Here is a 19,714-nt window from a genome sequence, read left to right as displayed (position 1 = left end):
TATGACATTTCCTATATGTTCTTTCATAAATCTGAATTTAAACATTACACATACAATACACGTGCATAGTGGATTCATGTTATTTTAGCATGCAGTTTTCTCTTAACATTTCCATCTTTATTATTGGAATTGATGGTTCATAATTAATTAGACAAAATCAGACCAATACTAAAGTATGTTAACATATATTTCAGTCTATATGGTGGTGAGTTTCTTAAGCTGGAATTTGCAACCCTTGTTTTCTTTCTTAAGAAGTTATCGATGATCACTTCTTTCCTTTAAGTCAATAAAAGTTATTATTAATGAGACTAATTTTGGTCTCTTAGATTTCGAAATTTAAAAGTGCTTTTTCTTTGCTCAGTCTCCTGTCAAACCAAGAATCATCAAAGATATTTCAATTTCTGATTCCTTGCTTCTCACATCTCCATTTTTTACCAGAAAGAACGTAGACATTTCAATACCAAAAAATCTCCATAAAGTGCTATAATATACTAAAAAGTTAAAAAAATTGTTTATAGAAGGTTTTCAGATTCTTTGTAAATTGTTTATATGTTATACATATGTCCAGTGTAAGATTTTTTCCATTCTCCATAAATAGAGAGAAAAATTAAAATATGTTTAAAGATATTTCTCATTAACAAAAATATGGTATTGGCACTGATTTTTTTTTCTTTCAGGATTTGCTAAAAAAAATTAACAATGTGTTTTGGTATATTAAATAGCAATATGTTTTATAGAGAAACAGTATTCTGTGCTCCAGTTATTTTTAAAAACCAATACAGAAGTTTAACAGTTTAACTGGAAGCAGACTATTGAATTTAACAGTTTTAATAGCCTTTCAGTAATTGATGATTAAAGGTATTTTAAAACAACTAATATTGTTTATGTTTTCTTTATACTTTAAAGGACTTACTGTTGCCTACCATAGAAATTTTATTTCAAAATAAATATACCATATATTACTAATAAAGCATTATGAATTGTATTCAAATATGCTCTTCTAAACAGAAACATCTTCTATTTACTGGCAAACCATTTCCTTCCAAGTGAAGAGTAGGGAAGAAGAAAATTATTTCAAATGCAAAAAGGGTTTTGTGCAAGATGTTTTTATTGAATTCTAGAAGTCAAAGGTTGAAACTGGGAAATGTCTTACATGTCATTTTTGTCATATCATAAAATAACTCTGGATACATTGTGGTCACTCATCACACAACATTCTGCTGGTACTTGTGCAATAATTCATGAATGGTACGAATACATTTCTTCCTTCTCCTCATTTTTAAGATCCAGGTATAGTGAATTCCCATTAGGCAGCAAATCAGATTTTAAGTGGTATGGTATGCCTGTATAAAATCCCCTTCTGAAATTCTATATTATATTGAGTTGCATGTTTATGAATTTGTTTTTGGCTATGCCTGAATGTGCTGTACTGCACTTAAAATACGTGAGAACGTTGATGTGTAAAGCCATCAGGGTTTTTTTTCTTGCACTATATACTTTGCATTGGTTTTTTATTTTATTTTTTTATTTTTTTAGATTTAGAGGTAATCTAGAAAGTAAAAAAAGAGAAACTTTGCTTCTTTTTTATTCTAGTCCATGTATGAAAAAGAACTGAAAAAATACTATATTATCATGGATTAATGTTTTATTTCTTTATCAAGCTTGGGAAGATTGCAACTAGAAATTTTTTGAGCTCATAATATATAGCTTATAAAGAAGGAGTCAGGCTATTCTCCAAAGCATCTGAAGGCAAGAAAAGAAGCAATGGATGGAAACTAATTAAGGAGAGAAGCAACCTAGAAATAAGGAGAAATTTCCTGTCAGAAAAGTTGACCAGTGGAACAACCTGCCTCCAGAAGTTGTGAATGCTCCAACACTGGAAGTTTTTAAGAAGAGACTGGAGAGCCATTTGTCTGAAATGGTATAGGGTTTCCTGCCTGAGCAGGGGGTTGGACTAGATGACCTCCAAGGTCCCTTCCAACTTTATTATTATTATTATTATTATTATTATTATTATTATTATTATTATTATTATTATTATTATTATTATTATCCTTTTCACAGTAAACTATCTTAAACCAGTTAAGATGATTTGTAAGTCAGGTATTTGTGTTATTTATACCTTTGGGTGGGGCACTGTTTCCTATGAAAGGTGGGCATTATCCTGCCACAATTAAACATGTTTAAACCCAGAGATGTCACTAATAGAAATACACACTGAATACACAAAAAAATTTGTAACATATTCAGCTAATCACCTGCATGCTCCATTTTAATACTGTTTTCTTTCTTTCTTTTTTCTTTTTCTTTTCTTTTTCTTTTTGTAGAGGTTGAAAGCAGCTTTGACTCATATTCCTGCGGGCATCTCCAATGGAAATATGAACACCGTGGGTCATATGATGGAAATGATGAGCTCTCGACAAGACCAACCAGCCCACCATCATATGCATTCACATCCACATCAACACCAGACCCTTCCACCGCATCATCCGTACCCCCATCAGCATCAGCACCCAGTACACCATCCTCATCCTCATCCTCATCACCAGCACCAGCACCATCATTCTCATTCACATCTTCAGGCACACCCAGCACATCATCAGACTTCGCCACATCCGCCACTGCATACAGATGGACAAGCACAGGTAGAGCTTTCTAATCTCTCTTATGTGAAGATGGATATTAAAAACAAGAGTTTGTTGTGGATTATTATTATTTTTTGCAGATTTAATTCTCCTGCATCATTTTTGTAATTGTGATGTTGCCAAGTCAAGAAAGAAAGGCATATATTATAGGTCTTGAGTAGTTTACCAGAGGATTCAGATTAGGCAGTATTACCTAATGTTGCAAGAGACAAGACCAACAGAGCAGAAAGAAAGGAGGAAAAACATATTCACTTCACTTTCCTTCCCTGTTTTAATATTAAGGTAAAGGTAAAGGTTCCCCCGCATATGCGTGCTAGTCGTTTCCAACTCTAGGGGCCGGTGCTCATCTCCGTTTCAAAGCCGAAGAGCCAGCGCTTATCCGAGGACGTCTCCGTGGTCATGTGGCCAGCATGACTAGACGCCAAAGGCATATGGAACACTGTTACCTTCCCACCGTAGTGGCCCCTATTTTTCTACTTGCATTTTTATGTGTTTTTGAACTGCTAGGTTGGCAGAAGCTGGGATGAGTAACAGGCGCTCACTCTGTTACACGGCACTCGGGATTTGACCTGCCAAACTGCCGACCTTCTGATTGACAAGCTCAGCGTCCTAACCCACTGAACCACCGCGTCTCTGTTTTAATATTACATCAGCTGATATCTCATTCTTGAAATAAGAGATAATGAAATAGATAGATAGATAGATAGATAGATAGATAGATAGATAGATAGATAGATAGGCAGACAGACAAACAGATTTCCCCTTATTTCAATAATAATAATAATACACATACGCACACACGTACGGAGACTATAGATATCTTTTTGTCATTCTTCTCCTACATAGGACTTGAAACAAATAGTCCTAGAACTTCCACAGTAAATCTGGAGATGGTTTCCAATGTCAAGTGCCCCTTCCACGGGAAAATTTCTCCTCTCTTTCTCATTTTCTCTCACCTTGGGTGCATTTCTTTCTCAGTACCATAGGATTGCAGCACACTAAAAAGCAGAGATAACACCCTGTCAACAAAAGAGCGTATAGTCAAGGCTATGGTCTTCCCAGTTGCAATGTATGGCAGTGAAAGCTGGACCATAAGAAAGGCTGAGCGCCAAAGAATTGAAGCCTTTGAACTATGGTGCTGGAGAAGACTCCTGCGAGTCCCTTGGACTGCAAGGCGATCAAACCGGTCAGTCCTAGAGGAGATCAACCCTGACTGCTCTTTAGAAGGCCAGATCCTGAAGCTAAAACTCAAATACTTTGGCCACCTAATGAGGAGGAAGAACTCACTGGAGAAGAGCCTAATGCTGGGAAAGATTGAGGGCACTAGAAGAAGGGGACGACAGAGAATGAGGTGGCTGGATGGAGTCACTGAAGCAGTAGGCGTGAGCTTAAATGGACTCCAGAAGATGGTAGAGGACAGGAAGGCCTGGAGGAACATTGTCCATAGGGTCGCGATGGGTCGGACACGACTTCGCAACTAACAACAACACCACCATAGGATTGCACTCTTATCATGGTGAAGGTGTGAGCTTTGTTGTTTGATTTTACATTTTTTCTATTTAAGAATGCCCTTTTTGTACCATTTTTTGTCAAAGAACTTTGATTTACTTTTCCATATTGTAAAGCTATACTGCATGCTTTATGTAGCAAATTATTTATTGTAGGTTAAATTGTATGTTTCATGCTACATATTTGTATTTTTGCTATGGATAATCACTACCAGCAGATTGCTGCTCCATCAATGGTGCAGAAGCTCAAGTGTTCATTGCTGCAAAATTTCTTTCAGTGCATAGTATTGTGAGTGCTGACTTTGGCCATGTATGAAATTTGTTTTTTGTATACTATAACAATCCACATGCCCAAGACTGTGTTAACAATGTGATGATTTTTTTGTAGTTGCTTTTAAATGGCTTGTGGAAATATAAATGACCTTCCTCTCCACATTATCCAGTTGCTTCATTGCTCTCTTTCTTGCTCCTTTGCTGCAAGAAAAAAAACTAGTTAAAATGTTGATAGATTACATATATATGCACAGTATTGTGCACTTAGTATATAGATTTATCCTTTCAGTGTGGTATAATAATTAGTTGATTATCTGCCAAATGTGTAAGGTCCAAAGGCTCAGAATGAACAAAGGAAAGCAAAGGCTCAGAATGAACAAAGACTTGCAACAGAAATCAAGGATAATAAAAAAAAGTTTATTCCAACACATTAACAAGAAAATCGTTAAGGAAACTGTAGGTCCACTAAAGAGAGAAGATGGCAAGGAAATAACAGACAACAGGAAGAAAGCAGAGCTGCTTAACTCATACTTTGCAAAAAGAAACTATAGCCCAACATACCATTGCAAAAGACAAACTAGAAACAAAAATTAAAATAAGCAAGAAAATGGTAAGAGAACACCTTGACGAGTATAAATCACTGGGACCCAACAGACTACATTCCAGAGTTCTGAAGGAGAACCATTATACAATATCTTTCATAAATCCTTGAGCACCAGGGAAGTACCTGAGGATTGGAAAAGGACTGATGTAGTTCCCATCTTCAAGAAAGGAGGGGAAACAGACCCAGGAAACTACAGACCAATCATTTTAACATCAATACCTGGGAAGATCCTAGAAAAGATAATTTAAAAAAACAGATCTGCAAACAACTAGAAGCAAACAAAGTTATAACTAGTAGCCAGCACGGGTTTGTTAAAAACAGATCATGCCAAACCAATCTTATTTCATTCTTTGATAAAGTGAATAAATTAGTAGACCAGCGAAATGCTGTGGACATAGTATACTCAGACTTCAGTAAGGCATTTGATAAAATAGATCACAACCTACTCCTTGGTAAGCTAGAAAAAGATGGAATAGACAACATCACCACCAGATGGATCTGTAGCTGGTTGGCAAACTGTACTCAACGAGTAGTCCTCAAAGGCACCACATCCAGATGGAGAGAAGTAAGCAGTTGGGTACCACAAGGTTCTGTCTTATGGCCAGTGCTCTTCAATATCTTCCTAATTGACTTAGGTGAGAAAATTGAAGGGGAACTCATCAGATTTGCAGATGACACCAAACTGACAGGAGTAGCCAACACCCCAGAAACAAACTTAGGATCCAAAAAGATCTTGACAAACTTGAAGAATGGGCCCTATCCAACAAAATGAGTGTCAATGGGGAGAAAAGCAAAGTTTTACATTTAGGCAGGAAAAATCAAAGGTACAAGTACAGGTTGGGTGAGACCTGGCTCAAAAACAGTAACTGTGAGAGGGACCTTGGAGTCCTAGTGGACGATCACTTGACTATGAGCCAGCAGCATGCAGTAGCCACCAAAACAGCTAATACAATACGGTTGTATAAACAGAGGCATAGAATCAAGATCATGCGAAGTATTAGTACTGCTTTATAAAACCCTAGTAAGACCACACCTGGAATACTGCAGCCAATTTTGGTCATCATATCACAAAAAAGATGTTGACACTTTGGGAAAAATTCAGAGAAGAGCAACTAAGATGATCCAGGGCCTGGAGTCTAAAACATATGAAGAGCGGCTGCGGGACTTGGTTTTGGCTAGTCTAAAGAAAAGAAGAAATAGGGGAGACATGACAGCAATATTCCAGTATTTGAGAGGCTGCCACCAAGAAGAGGGGGTCACGTTATTCACCAAAGCACCAGAGGGAAGAACAAGAAACAATGGTTGGAAACTGATCAAAGAGAGAAGCAACCTGGAATTAAGGAGAAACTTCCTGACAGTGAAAACAATTAACCGGTGGAACAGCTTGCCTCCAGAAATCGTGGGTGCTCCCTCACTGGAGATTTTTAAGAAGAGGCTAGACCAGACATGTCAAACACAAGGCCCGGGGGCCAGATCCGGCCCGCGAAGTGGTTTCATGCGGCCCGTGAAGCCATCCTGGAAACAGTGAGGGAACGGCCCCCACTGCCTTGGCCCTGGCCTAGAGACCCTCCTTCTGCCAGAGACCCTCAGATCTGTCCCACTCCTGCCCAGGCCCCCATAGGCACCCTTGATGCGAACGATGTAGAGCTGGCCATGCCTACCCAGTAAGCCATATGCACTCTAGCCACGCCCACCCAGTAGGCCACGCCCACCCTGGTCATACCCACCCGGCCCCCTGAGGGCAACTGCAATGCTGATGCGGCCCTCAATGAAATTGAGTTTGACACCCCTGGGCTAGACAGTCACTTGTCTGAGATGGTATAGGTTCTCCTGCTTGAGCAGGTGGCTGGACTAGAAGACCTCCAAGGTCCCTTTCAGATTCTATTCTATTCTATTCTATTCTATTCTATTCTATTCTATTCTATTCTATTCTATTCTATTCTATTCTATTCTATTCTATTCTATTCTATTCCTATTCATAGTAAGTAATATTTAGGCCTGAAGTTAAGACTAGGAATTTTCTCTGCTTCTCATTCACTACTCTTCACTCTACCACAGAGATGAGGAATGATGGCCCCTTTATGACTTGTGGACTTCAACTGGCTCAGGAATTCTGGGAGTTAAAGTCCACAAGTCATAAAAGGGCCATCATTCCCCATCCCTGCTCTACAATATGTCTTTGAAACAGTTGAATCTGTATGGAACTGAATTTAAATGATTTTCTTAGAATTTAAATGGACCTATATACATTTGCAATTACAGATTTGGGATAGCAGGTATGCCCTCAGTGCCCTCCTCAGCTGTTCACACTGAAACAATTGTTATTACTTCTTAGATAAAACACCTTTGTGATATAGCACTCACACTTTAGCAGATGAAGCAAGAGAAGAAATAACCTGCTTTTAGAATGTTGAGAATGATTTTTTTTCTCCCTCAAAAACATTGTGCCAGCTGCTTAGAGGATAAATGGCTATTTTAAGATCTATAGGTCAGCTAGACAACAGAACAGTTTCAGTTCCTCATGGGAATGCAAAAGTAATGACACTTTTGAAGAGCGCATTGCCTGGATAAAAGATGGTTTGAGTGAGTAATAAACGTAAGGTTATTACTTTCCAAACCCATATATAATCCCCCTCAGTACTGGCCCCTTTAAGGTCAGACTGCTTCAACAGACACATTAATCTTATGGCACAGTTTACTAATTATTAACCAACTCTTTGTATTGAACCAAATTCTTAATTTTCATGGTTCATGTCAAATACAAAGTATGTTGCTAGGAGTCACGTTTTCCTTTTGCCATAATTTTGATTATGTTATGCCACATCCCTGTATTAAATTTCAAACTTTTCAACAGCCAGAATAAACCTAATGAATTATGTTTTATAAATGAATGAGTAGAAATGTAAGGATGTAAAGAATAGAAGAAACATACAGATTCAGGAATCAAGGCAAAATCCAATTTTTACTAGACCCCTTTTCCTTTGTTGCTTTGTGTGAAATGGATTAACTCACATATTACATACATTTGTAATTACATCAAATGGATTCTTAGAGCCCTAGGAAATTTTTAGCTTTTCATTTTGTTTATGAAAATGTATATTATAATTAAGTGCTAATTATTCATGATCAAATTGAAAAATATACAGGCATCTGAGAAATATAATAGAACATAATATATTTCATTCTATGATTTCCCTAGTAGTTTTTTTTTAAAGTAACAATTCTACCTTACTTAATTTATTTCCACTTCATCCTGCCAATATTTCAAAGCTAAACTCAGAAGGAAGCACATAGAAATGAATTGTAATTAGCACTTAATAACATTTGTTCCTTGGAAAAGGTGCTACTGTGTTGTTGTTGTTTTTGCTACTATAGACTAACAGCTTTTATCTTACAGTGAGAAGCACCAAACTTAGAAGAATATATTTAGAATTTCCAAATTGTTTCTGTCCAAATATTGGAAATATGCAAGATTAGATTTCATCTGCTTAACTTGAAAATACTACATCAATCTTTTGTTTGTTTTAACTATCTTTCAGATTAACATATTTCCAGTAATCTCTACATATTTTAATTACTTTCTGCTCAGTTAACGTGGAGCAAAGCTGCTAAAAGCCAGAAGTGATTGTTTTGTCTCTGTAGGAGAAAATTAATTTAAAAGTGATAATAGAAACATTTATAATTTTAAGTATAAATGTAGAAAGGTGTTGAAATATACACATTTATTTATTTATTTATTTAGCAACTATTTAATGACTCCAAAAATGTTACTTGATAAGTTTAAAACAGACCTTTAAGTCCTTTACATTTCAGGTAAGTAAATATCAGTATTTTATTACAGATATCTGACTTTACTCAGCATCAGCTTTTCATGTCAATATGGCTTATAGACGTGGGGAACACCTCATGTATTCCTTTGAGCATGATTATATACCTGAGTTCACAGGTGGAATGAAGTGTTCCTGTAAGTATTTCTAAGTCTGTGGGAAAGCAGGTTGCCTCTTTAAGCCCTCTGCTGGACAGCACATGAACCTTGGCTATAAAACTGTGCTGAGGCCGCTGGGCAGTAGTGGTGCTACTACATGGGGGAGCCAGAAGAAGAAAAGATGGAAAAAGAAGTAGTAGAAGGAGGCGGTAGTGATGGTAATAGTGTGCGTGTAAGTAAAGCAGCCTGAAATAGTCTGAAATAGTTAAGAGATAATTATTCTCTAGCAATACTCACAAGAAGTAGGAGTACTCACAAGGAGAATAGTAGCAGTGAAGTAGTGGTATGTAATGAGTAATAGCTTGTGAATGCTTATGTGAGTATAGTTTGGAGGCTTGTGTTGTGTTGGCTCTTTTGTGACTTAAACCCACCAAACTGGGTTTAATTAAAAGGACCTGTGATGACCACATAGTTTGGTCTTGGCTTCTTAACCTGGTTGCTTAGTTTATCAGATATTCATAGTCTAGAGGTGCCCTGCATGCTGTTATTAGGATTTACTGTTTGTCAATAGCTGGGAGCTAAACAGCTTATGAAAGTTTACATGAGACTATAAATCCACCAACATTATCTACTACCATTTTCAGGTAGGATAAATATCCCACAAGTATATATATCATAGTATATCATATACTAAAGTGTATTATAGGGCTATTTTATTTCAAAACTAAAATAAAATTCTAAAAATAAAATTCTGTAATGAAAAATCCATCATGATGGCTTTCAATTTTAAGCATGTTTATAAAATGATTTGCTCAAACCTCTTGCTTTAGTCTTCCTGTTTCTGCTAAACTAGAAAGCCCTATTTTATCAATTCTTACATATATTATTCTACATGTGAATAGATAAACTAAATTTATGATATTTTCATTGAGAAAGCATACGCAAAGAGAAATGTAGCAATTCATGTTTATAATCTTCATATAAATTCATTCCCACTTTTCTCCCAATTATGTAAATGGAAGAAGAATTTCCTTTCATATTCAGCTTTTAATCTGCTTCAGTTTTATATTTACTTGATATTCAAATACCTAACATAGAGCATATACATTGGGTGTAATGTTACAATAACTGTCTAAGCAAAGGCGATGCTCAGTATAAAGGAAAAATAAAAGCTGAATTTTGAATCAAGTTAACTCTTTCCTGATCATTACGTGCATGGTTTTGGGTTTTCTTTTTCTTTTTTGCAAAATTTGGAAGAAAATATCTTTTCCCAAGATTATTACTTTTTTAAAAAGTCTTTCAGTCAACATACGTATTTAGAATTTCCTGGTAGTTTCCCCTTTAAGTACTAACTATGTCCAGCAATACTTAACATTTTTGGGAATTGGCAAAGGCTGGCTGGGTTGCAAAGGAGAAATGCATGACTTTAAATTGTGAACAAAATTAAAGGTCCCAGGATTCTTTCCTTGTTTGATTAATACTAGGTGTCACAACATTTGAAATGATTCACACTTGAACTGAATGCTCTCTTTGCTGCAACTGAAATGAAAATGAAAACATTTTTAATAAGATGGAGCAGCACTCTCCCACAACACGGTTCCCAAAGGCCAACTTCTGCTTCATGCAAAGTGTTAGACCAAGAATAATTTAAGGATATCTTGTGAAGTCTCAGAATTTCTACCATTTATCAGCTTGTCTGTATTCAAGGAAGAATGCCGTTTATCTTTTTCTGCTGGTCTTCTAGTGTCATAACTTTTCTGGTTATTTAATTAAAAAGCTATGATTCTTATTAGGTTTCAGCAGCAGCTCAACAAATGCAAGCCACACAGAGCCTACAACCACCACCACAGCCCTCTGGCGGTCGTCGAAGACGAGTGGTGGATGAAGATCCAGATGAAAGACGGAGGAAATTTCTGGAACGAAATCGAGCAGCTGCCACACGGTGCAGACAGAAGAGAAAAGTTTGGGTGATGTCACTGGAAAAGAAAGCAGAAGAACTCACCCAGACAAATATGCAACTTCAGGTACAGATTACCATAAAGACACCAAGGATATAGTCATTTTCATGCCAGGGAACCTTAAAAAGGAAAACTTACAGAGTTGCATTACATTATACTTCTAATGGAAAAACAATGAATCTGATCAAATGTAATGTTTAATTTGCAAAAAAAAAATTAACCAAGGATTTTAAAATCCAAAAATTACCTGAAAGTGCTTTTATTTTATTTTATTTTTATTTTATACAAGTACACAGTCAACAGCATGAAGCAATCTCTTCATTAGGACTGAATTAGCTATTTAAAAATAGTAAGAGATTAAAATATTTTCTCCATTAGCCCTGAAGCATATTACAGGAAGTCTTTGACTTATGACCACAATTGAGCCCAAAATTTCTAATGCTAAATGAAACAGCTGTTAAATGAGTATTGTCCTATTTTATGACACAGTTGTTAAGTGAATCACTACAATTGTTAAGCTAATATTTTATTTTATTTATTTATTTATAATGAGACTTGTATGATGCCCTATCTCCCGAAGGACTCAGGGCGGTAACAACAATAAAATACAATAAATACAAATATTAAAAAAGAATTAAATTATGTCGAAGTCCCACTAAAACCAATAAAAACATTTAAAATCATAATTAAAACCCCATTATCATCAGTCCAGGTCAACCTGTTGGAAAAAATATGTCTTAAGGTCACGACGAAAGGACCGAAGGTCTGGGGCCATCCGGAGCTCCCGGGGGAGCTGATTCCACAAAGTAGGTGCCCCAACAGAGAAGAGCCTCCCCCTGGGGGTCGCCAGCCCACATTGTCTGGCCAACGGCACCCTGAGGAGGCTCTCTCTGTGCAAGCACACAGGGTGATGGGAAATCGTTCCTGGCAGCAGACGGTCCTGCAAATATCCTGGGCCTAAGCCATGTAGGGCTTTATAGATAAGGACCAGCACCTTGAATCTCACCCGGAGGGCAACCGGTAACCAATGCAGCTCACGCAGGAGGGGTATAATATGGGAGTATCAGGATGCTCCCATCACAACCCGCATGGCCGCATTCTGCACCAGCTGGAGCCTCCGGGTGGTCTTCAAGGGCAGCCCCATGTAGAGAGCATTGCAGTAATCTACACGGGAGGTGACGAACGCATGAGTGCCATTATAACTTCAAATAACAATAAGTGAATTGTTGGAAGTCAAGGACCACTTGTATTTGAATCACTAGCTGCTAAAAGATACTTTATGGTCCTTCTCCCTTCAAACATGGCCAAAACTGTTTAATTCAATTATTTACTTACTTACTTACTTACTTACTTACTTACTTACTTACTTACTTATTTTATTGAATTTGTATACCACCCTATTCCCGTAGGACTCAGGGTGGTTTACAGGGCAGTTGGAACCATGAAATACAAAAATTAAAATCAAAATCAATTAAAACAATTAAATTAAATTCAAGCCCCAAAAGTAAATCTAAAACCCAATTAAATTAACAACCCCACAGTCTGGACCAAACAGCTCAAAGAGCCAGGTTTTCAGGTCCCGGCTAAATGAGCGAAGGTCGGGGGCAGTCCTAAGTTCCGTGGGTAGTTGGTTCCATAGGGCAGGCGCACCCACAGAGAACGCCCTTCCCCTGGGAATAACCCGCCGGCATTCATTAACCAGAGGTATCCTGAGAAGGCCCTCCCTGTGGGAGCGCACAGGATGATGGGAGGATGATGCCGGCAGCAGGTGTTCCCTTAAATAGTCTGGACCCAATCCATTTAGGGCTTTATAGTTCATTACCAGCACCTTGAATCTCACCCGGAGGGCAACCGGAAGCCAATGCAGTTCATGGAGAAGAGGTGTTACATGGGAGTATCGGGAAGCTCCCATCACAACTCGTGCAGCTGAATTCTGCACCAGTTGAAGCCTCCGAGTGGTCCTCAAGGGCAGCCCCATGTAGAGGGCATTGCAGTAGTCTAACCGGGAGGTCACAAGTGCATGAGTGACTGTGCGTAAGGTGTCTCGGTCCAGATAGGGCTGCAACTGGTGCACCAGGCAAATCTGGGCAACCCCCCCTGGTCACGGCTCCTATATGATCTTCAAAACTGAGCCATGAATCCAGGAGGATGCCCAGGTTGCGAGCCCTATCAAAGGGGGCCCTATTATTAATGATGGAGAAAACTGGTCAGCCCGAGATGACGGTATGAACAGCCACTCAGTCTTGGCAGGATTGAGACGCCTGTTTTTCCCCATCCAAACCCGGACTGCCTCTAGGCAACGGGACACCACGGCAAGGGCATCACTGGGTTGGTTAGGGGTGGAAAGAAAAAGTTGGGTATCATCAGCATACTGGTGATACCCCACCCTGAAACCACGAATTAGCTCACCCAGCGGCTTCATGTAGATGTTGAACAGGAGGAGAGGACCAACCCCTGAGGGACTCCACAAACAAGAGATCTCAGGGTGGACTTCTGTCCTCCCGTCAACACCAACTGCGAGCGGCCGAGGAGGTAGGAGAACCACCGTAAAAGAGTGCCCCCCACTTCCAGCCCCCTGAGACGTCGCAGTAGGATACCATGGTCGATGGTATCAAAAGCCACTGAGAGGTTTAATAGGACTAGGACAGAGGAACAACCCCTGTCCCGAGCCCGCCAGAGATCATTCACCAGCACGACCAATGCTGTCCCTGTGCTATGCCCAGGCCTGAAACCCGATTGGTACGGGTTAAGATAATCAGTTTCCTCCAGGAATAGAGGTTGGAGACAGGACGATAGTTATTCAAAATCACTGGGTCCAGGGAAGGCTTCTTGAGGAGGGGCCTCACCACCACCTCTTTCAAGGCGGCAGGGAAAACACCCTCCCTCAAAGAAGCAGTTATTACTGCCTGGAACCAGCCTCATGTCTCCTCCCGGGCTGCATAAACCACCCAGGAGGGGCACGGGTCCAATAAACAGGTGGTAGAGCTCAGCCTTCTCTTGATATATTGCTCAAAAAAATAAAGGGAACACAAGATAAGACATCCTACTATTAAATACAGTACATTGTGTTGTTTAAGTGTTCCCTTTATTTTTTTGAGCAGTATGTGTGTGTGTGTGTGTGTGTGTACATATATGTATATATGTATATATATGGTATCTAGTATAAACCTCTGAAAGTACAATTGATGGTATTTAGGGAGCAGGATTATGGGTAAAGAGCATACCACCTCCATCCTCAGCCCAGGAATTTCTGGAGATAAAAATAAGCCATATCAAAAGCCTCATCTTGAAACATCTTGTCACACCACTTCCATTTGGATTAATGTAATTAATTAGAGTTATTACTGTTGACCTTTGAACACAAGAGTAAGACCATCTATATAGACTTACCTTGAGTATAGGTTTTCTTCCTCTTAAATCGAAGCTCCTGCATAATTGGACATAATAAATGTGTTCATATTTTTTATATGTAAAAAACTGGCTGTCAAATAATTGGCCTCAAGAATAGCTAAAACATAATAATGGCAGCTAAACAGGAAATCTAAATTAGGATGCTCTGAATATTTGGAGGGTGTAAAGGCATATCTATATATACATATTGTTGTTCAATGCATTTTTTATTCAAAAGTACTTTGTACAGTATGACATCACTGTTGAGTAAATTAAGCTTTGGCAGTGTGTGTGTGTGTGTGTGTGTGTGTGTGTGTGTGTGTGTGTTTAATACTGTATTATGCAAATACAGCCAAAAGACCAGGAAATCTGATTCCTAATAGTCTTTTCTGAATGACTGGATGGACATAAGCTTCAACAAAGGTAAACTGGCTTATTAATTTTTAGGGATGTTATTACTCAAGACAGAAATATCTATCAGCCATCTTTATTTCCATCTCTAATTTATTCCCGTCTGACTTTCCTGAGTTGTACCTTTCAGATAAATATATTTTCAGGCCATTCAACTTGTTCTTTGTAGCTCTTTTTTAAAGCAATTAAAACATGTTTTGACTCTTCTTTTTTATGCTTTGTGAACAGCATAGGTGGGGTGGGGGTGGGAACTTTCTTGGGTCTGATCTCCCAAGCTTTCCAAAAGCTAGTATGCCATTGTAACAGGAGAACAATATTATTCAGTGCAGGGGAGGATCTTTACATGTAACATTTTTTTTCCATTTAAGCCTACCCATTTGACAAAGTGCAGCCTCTGGAATACCACCAAAAAAATAATCTGAACAGGAATCCATAACTTTGAAGTTTAAAACAGCCACCTTCGTGTATTGAATTTGACCTTAAGGACAAAGCAGGATGGTAGTGATTAAAGAAAATTTATTTCTTTGCTGTGCCATTTCAATAGTACAATTTAGTATGTCTGCAGGAGTATCTGTCAAAGTTTGCAAGATGGTGGGCATGCATCACAATCAAAGCTGTATCCACTTATACATACATGCATGCTACATGTATACAAAATGATGGGTCTTCAATCACAGTGTTGTGTCCATCATCTTGTAAATTGTTGTTTTCCTGCAGATACTCCTATATCTGAAGAGCCCAGGCTCTGTGCTGTTACTGAGCAACAGAGCAAATGATTAGGCTTTTAAAATCAGATTACCAAGAAAGCTATCAATTGCTATCAGTTCTTCTTCTATTCTGACAATTAAGATTGTCCTAAAAACGAGAGTCAGCTTCAAAGCTTTCAAACTAGGCTGTAAAAGCATATCCCAGAATACAGATTTCCTCCTGTGTTTTTCCTAGGACAAAAAGGATCATAGGAAAAATCAGGTCCCAAGAAATGCTTCTCAGCTCCTTGTCCTCCTACTCACTAAAATAAAATTATCTTTTTTTCTTTTCTAGAATGAGGTTTCCATGTTGAAAAATGAGGTAGCACAGCTGAAACAGTTGCTGTTAACTCATAAAGACTGTCCCATAACAGCCATGCAGAAAGAATCACAAGGATACCTAAGTAAGTGTTATCTGATAGTAAAAACTAATAGTAGATTTCCTTTTTTCAGCTCACCTTGATACCTGAACAAGTATTTAATACATCATGGCTATCAAGTAAAAGACATGTAATTATAAAAAGAATTTATTGGAGGCATCTCAAAAACTTTGACATCTCTAAAAGTATCTTAAGGATTTTGGAAGCCACTGCCAAAGTTGATTAGTTATTTAACCATTACTAAATATATCATAGAAGCAATATTTTTTTAAAAAAAGAACAGATATAGTTTCTAAAACATTAACAGCACAGAGGCCATAAAGATAAGAAATATAATAAGTATTATGTTTAATAATTATTAAACATTAATAATTATTGGCATAATAAAATATAACATATTTTTAACTAATGCTTAGAAGACATAAAATAAATTCCAAATTTCAAAATGGATATTGACAATTTTCTCTAAAACAGCATTAATGTGAGATGTTGCGTCTGTTCAAAATTTTTCTGTAGTTACTTGTCTCTATTTGTACTGCATAACTCTGCATAGGACTGTACAGGTAGTCCTCGACTTACGATCACAATTGAGCCCAAAATTTATGTTGCTAAGTGAAAAATTAGTTAAGTGAATTTTGCCCCATTTTATTTATTTATTTTTATTTTTATTCCATTTATATCCCGCCCTTCTCCGAAGACTCAGGGCGGCTTACAAGCTTAGCAGTAGCCTTCATTCTATGTATATGCCTGCTTATTAGGGCTTTCATACACCCCCCAAGCGGCATTATTACAAAGTCAGCTTAATTGCCCCCAACAATCTGGGTCCTCATTTTACCTACCTCGGAAGGATGGAAGGCTGAGTCAACCTTGAGCCTGGTGGGATGCGAACCTGCACTAATTGCAGGCAGCTGGTGTTACTTAAGGAGGCATTAGCCCACTGCTCCACCAAGGCTCTTATTTTATGACTTTTCTTGACACATTTGTTAAGTGAACCACCGCAGTTGTTAAATTAATAACACAGTTCTTAAGTGAACTGGCTTCCCCATTGACATTGCTTGTTAGAAGGTCGCACAATGTAATCACATGACCCTGGGATACTGCAACCATCATAAATGTCAGTCAATTGCCAAACATCTGGATTTTGATCATGTGGCCATTTGGATGCTGTGCCGGTCATAAGTGTGAAAAACAGACGCTAAATTAACTGTTGTAAGTCAAGGAGTACTTGTATTGAGAACTTTTATTGTACAGTTTGTGTGTTTTGCACACACATACTGTATACATACACACATGTATGCATACACAATATGCAGATGCACACATGCATGTACATATACATAAACAAAACATACACATTTATAAGGTTTACCTAGTGTTAAGGCACCAGGCTAGAAACCAAGAGGTTAAAAGTTTCATTAAGAACTCTTCATGACTAAATGATTTTGGGCCAAACACACTTCTTCAGCCCAAAATGTCAAACTCAGGTAACAAGCCAGTCAGTCAGTTCCTGTCACAACCCATTAATCAAAACTTGGTTGATCCAAAAAAATAAAATAAAATAAAATCAGGCACTGCAATTGGAGGAAAAATATAAGAAAGCGTACCATGCCATAACTGAGGGATAAAACATTGAAATATTAAATATTAGATAAACCAAAATTAAGTAAGCTTTCAATCAAAATATTATGGTGTGAAGGTTGGATTTTCTTCTTAGTTCACTAACCACCTCCAACATGGAAAATCCCATTCGGGGCCCCAACCCAGTTGGCAGAGCCCGGTTTTGAGGCTCTTCCAGAAGGACAAGGAGGCGAGGGCGAATCTTACCTCAAGGGATGCAATATTCAAGAGGGCAGGAGCCATACCTTGCTTTCAATATGATGAAAGAGCTTTTTAACTTCAGAGTCTGCATTTGAAATCTGAAGTGGTACAGTCGATATGCATATTTGTACTATCCACAAAAACTAAGCCACAAGTTCAGTCACATACCTAAAAATGCAAAAAATGAAAGTTATATAATATAACTGTTAGTGTATATATTTTCATTCTCATGAGACAAGGCTTTGGAACTAGTTGAGAGAGTAATTGGAGGCAAACCTGGTTTTGCTGCTTTATTAAGAGTGACCTGCCCCTCAGCTGAAATTCAAAATAAAATAGTTCTGGGGGAAAAAACTTGCTGCTGCTCCATCTTCTCTGCATCTGCAGAGTGACAACCTCTTCTACTTCCAGAGACTGCTCTTCTCATGGCGGAGCCCAACTGGGTTTCCTAGGGATGGTGCAGCAACTCCAGTAAAGCCAGTTACTTCCAGATTTCCATCAACCATTTGGTGTAGGGGGGATCCGGAATTAGCACTCCCTTCCTTTCCCTGCTTGGCATCATTCAGAGTCCTATCAAAAGGCTTGAAAAGGAGACACAACAGCATGGACAGAAGAGGCAAAGTACTCAGTATTTCGCTGGAGCAGCCTTGACTACATGACTCATATTTCCAAAGGAGATGATACTTCGGTTAATGCAAGTAGCGTTCTGCTGACTTACTACTTACACTGAGGTATCTTTCCATTATTTAAAAGTGCTATATGCAGACATAGCTTAAAGTAGAAATGTAGTGTCCATAATATGAAGACAACTCTACAGATTCCTTTATTTGTGTTATTCCTTAGTTTTAGAAGTTGCTCTAATTTTAATAATAGGTTTTTTGCAGCTAAACATTTTATATTGCAGTCTGCTTCCTCAGTTATTTGCTCTGCTAAAAAAAATTGTACTATTTCTTTCTACCTGGAATGAATCCTTTTTTTCCTCCCCTGTGCAGGTCCTGAAAATAGTCCTCCTTCTAGTCCAGGTCCAGCCTGCTCACAAAAACAAGTCATTCAGCAGAATACCATTACTACTTCCTCTGCCGTCGGTGATGTTGGAGGCTCCACTCTCAGCCAACTTGCAAGCCATCAAAAAGACATGAACCCAGTCCTTTAAAACTGAGTGATCAAGCAACTGTGATGATAAATACGATGACCTATCAGGTTTCTTTTCTGTTAAAGGCATTGCGTTCTCAAGATTATTTCTGATCTGATGGACTCTTCAGCCCCAAAAGACTTATGTGCTTGATTTTTTTTAGTTATTAAACAATTGTTTATGCTTAGTAATAATAAAGGGATTTATGCAATGATTATGCTATCAGCTTGGGAGATGCTTGGTGCTTTCTCTAATTTTCTGGTACCAGTTTCTGCTTCATTTGTTTGTAACCAAACTGCTTCTGTACATAGCCATGGTCCTTCTCATCATTGCTGGTTGGCACCATCGAAGCATCTTATACCCTAAAAATATGAAACAGCCATACACTTGTTGACAGTGCAATAAGTACATGGTTTTTCAGCTCCATTAAACTCTCCACCATACTTGTAGCTTTGCAAATCATTATTCTGCTTTGAAAATGTTTCTATATCTGTTGGAGTTACAGCATAGGGGGTTCTGCGGTCAGTTTATGTTCTCTTTTTCTGAGCTATTGAAACCAGTTTTCAAAACAGTTTTAAAGTATTCAATATTTTAAGTTTTCTTAAAGGAGGAAGTGAACCCAATTTTTCTCAGCCTAGCTGTTTTTAAATGTGGACAGAAAGGATGTGCATGTCTGGAGATTGTTTTTCAATATCATAAGCCTTTTGCTTACCAAATAGTTATGGGTTGTTTTTTTTGCCTACCACCAGGATATTCGTGTAAAAATGAAACATTCATGCAAAACATGAAACCCGTACTTAAACTGAGTATGGGTTTTGGGCTTCTGCGGAGTTTTATGTTTTCTCCTTTTTGTGATTTTCCTCTGCGCTTTTCTATTTCCCCTTATAAACCATGTAGTTGTAAGTCTTCTTTTACAAAGTCTTTATG

General features: G+C 38.1%; 1 protein-coding gene across 2 annotated transcripts in view; it reads left to right on the top strand.

Moving 5' to 3' along the window:
* Nucleotides 1–19,067, top strand: part of CREB5 (cAMP responsive element binding protein 5) — a 221,050-nt gene extending 201,983 nt beyond the window's left edge. For both annotated transcript variants that reach the window (XM_083378195.1, XM_083378194.1), the window contains 4 exons: nucleotides 2,328–2,645; nucleotides 10,749–10,979; nucleotides 15,756–15,864; nucleotides 18,648–19,067. In XM_083378195.1, the coding sequence (XP_083234321.1) occupies nucleotides 2,328–2,645; nucleotides 10,749–10,979; nucleotides 15,756–15,864; nucleotides 18,648–18,808 (819 nt within the window). In that variant the 3' untranslated portion in view covers nucleotides 18,809–19,067. The remainder of the gene's footprint in view (nucleotides 1–2,327; nucleotides 2,646–10,748; nucleotides 10,980–15,755; nucleotides 15,865–18,647) is intronic.
* The last annotated feature ends 647 nt before the right edge of the window (nucleotides 19,068–19,714 follow it).

The sequence above is a fragment of the Vipera ursinii genome (assembly GCF_947247035.1).
Source record: "Vipera ursinii genome assembly, chromosome: Z".
In the NCBI taxonomy this organism is placed as follows: domain Eukaryota; kingdom Metazoa; phylum Chordata; class Lepidosauria; order Squamata; family Viperidae; genus Vipera; species Vipera ursinii.
This window is presented reverse-complemented; position numbering and strand designations above follow the sequence as displayed.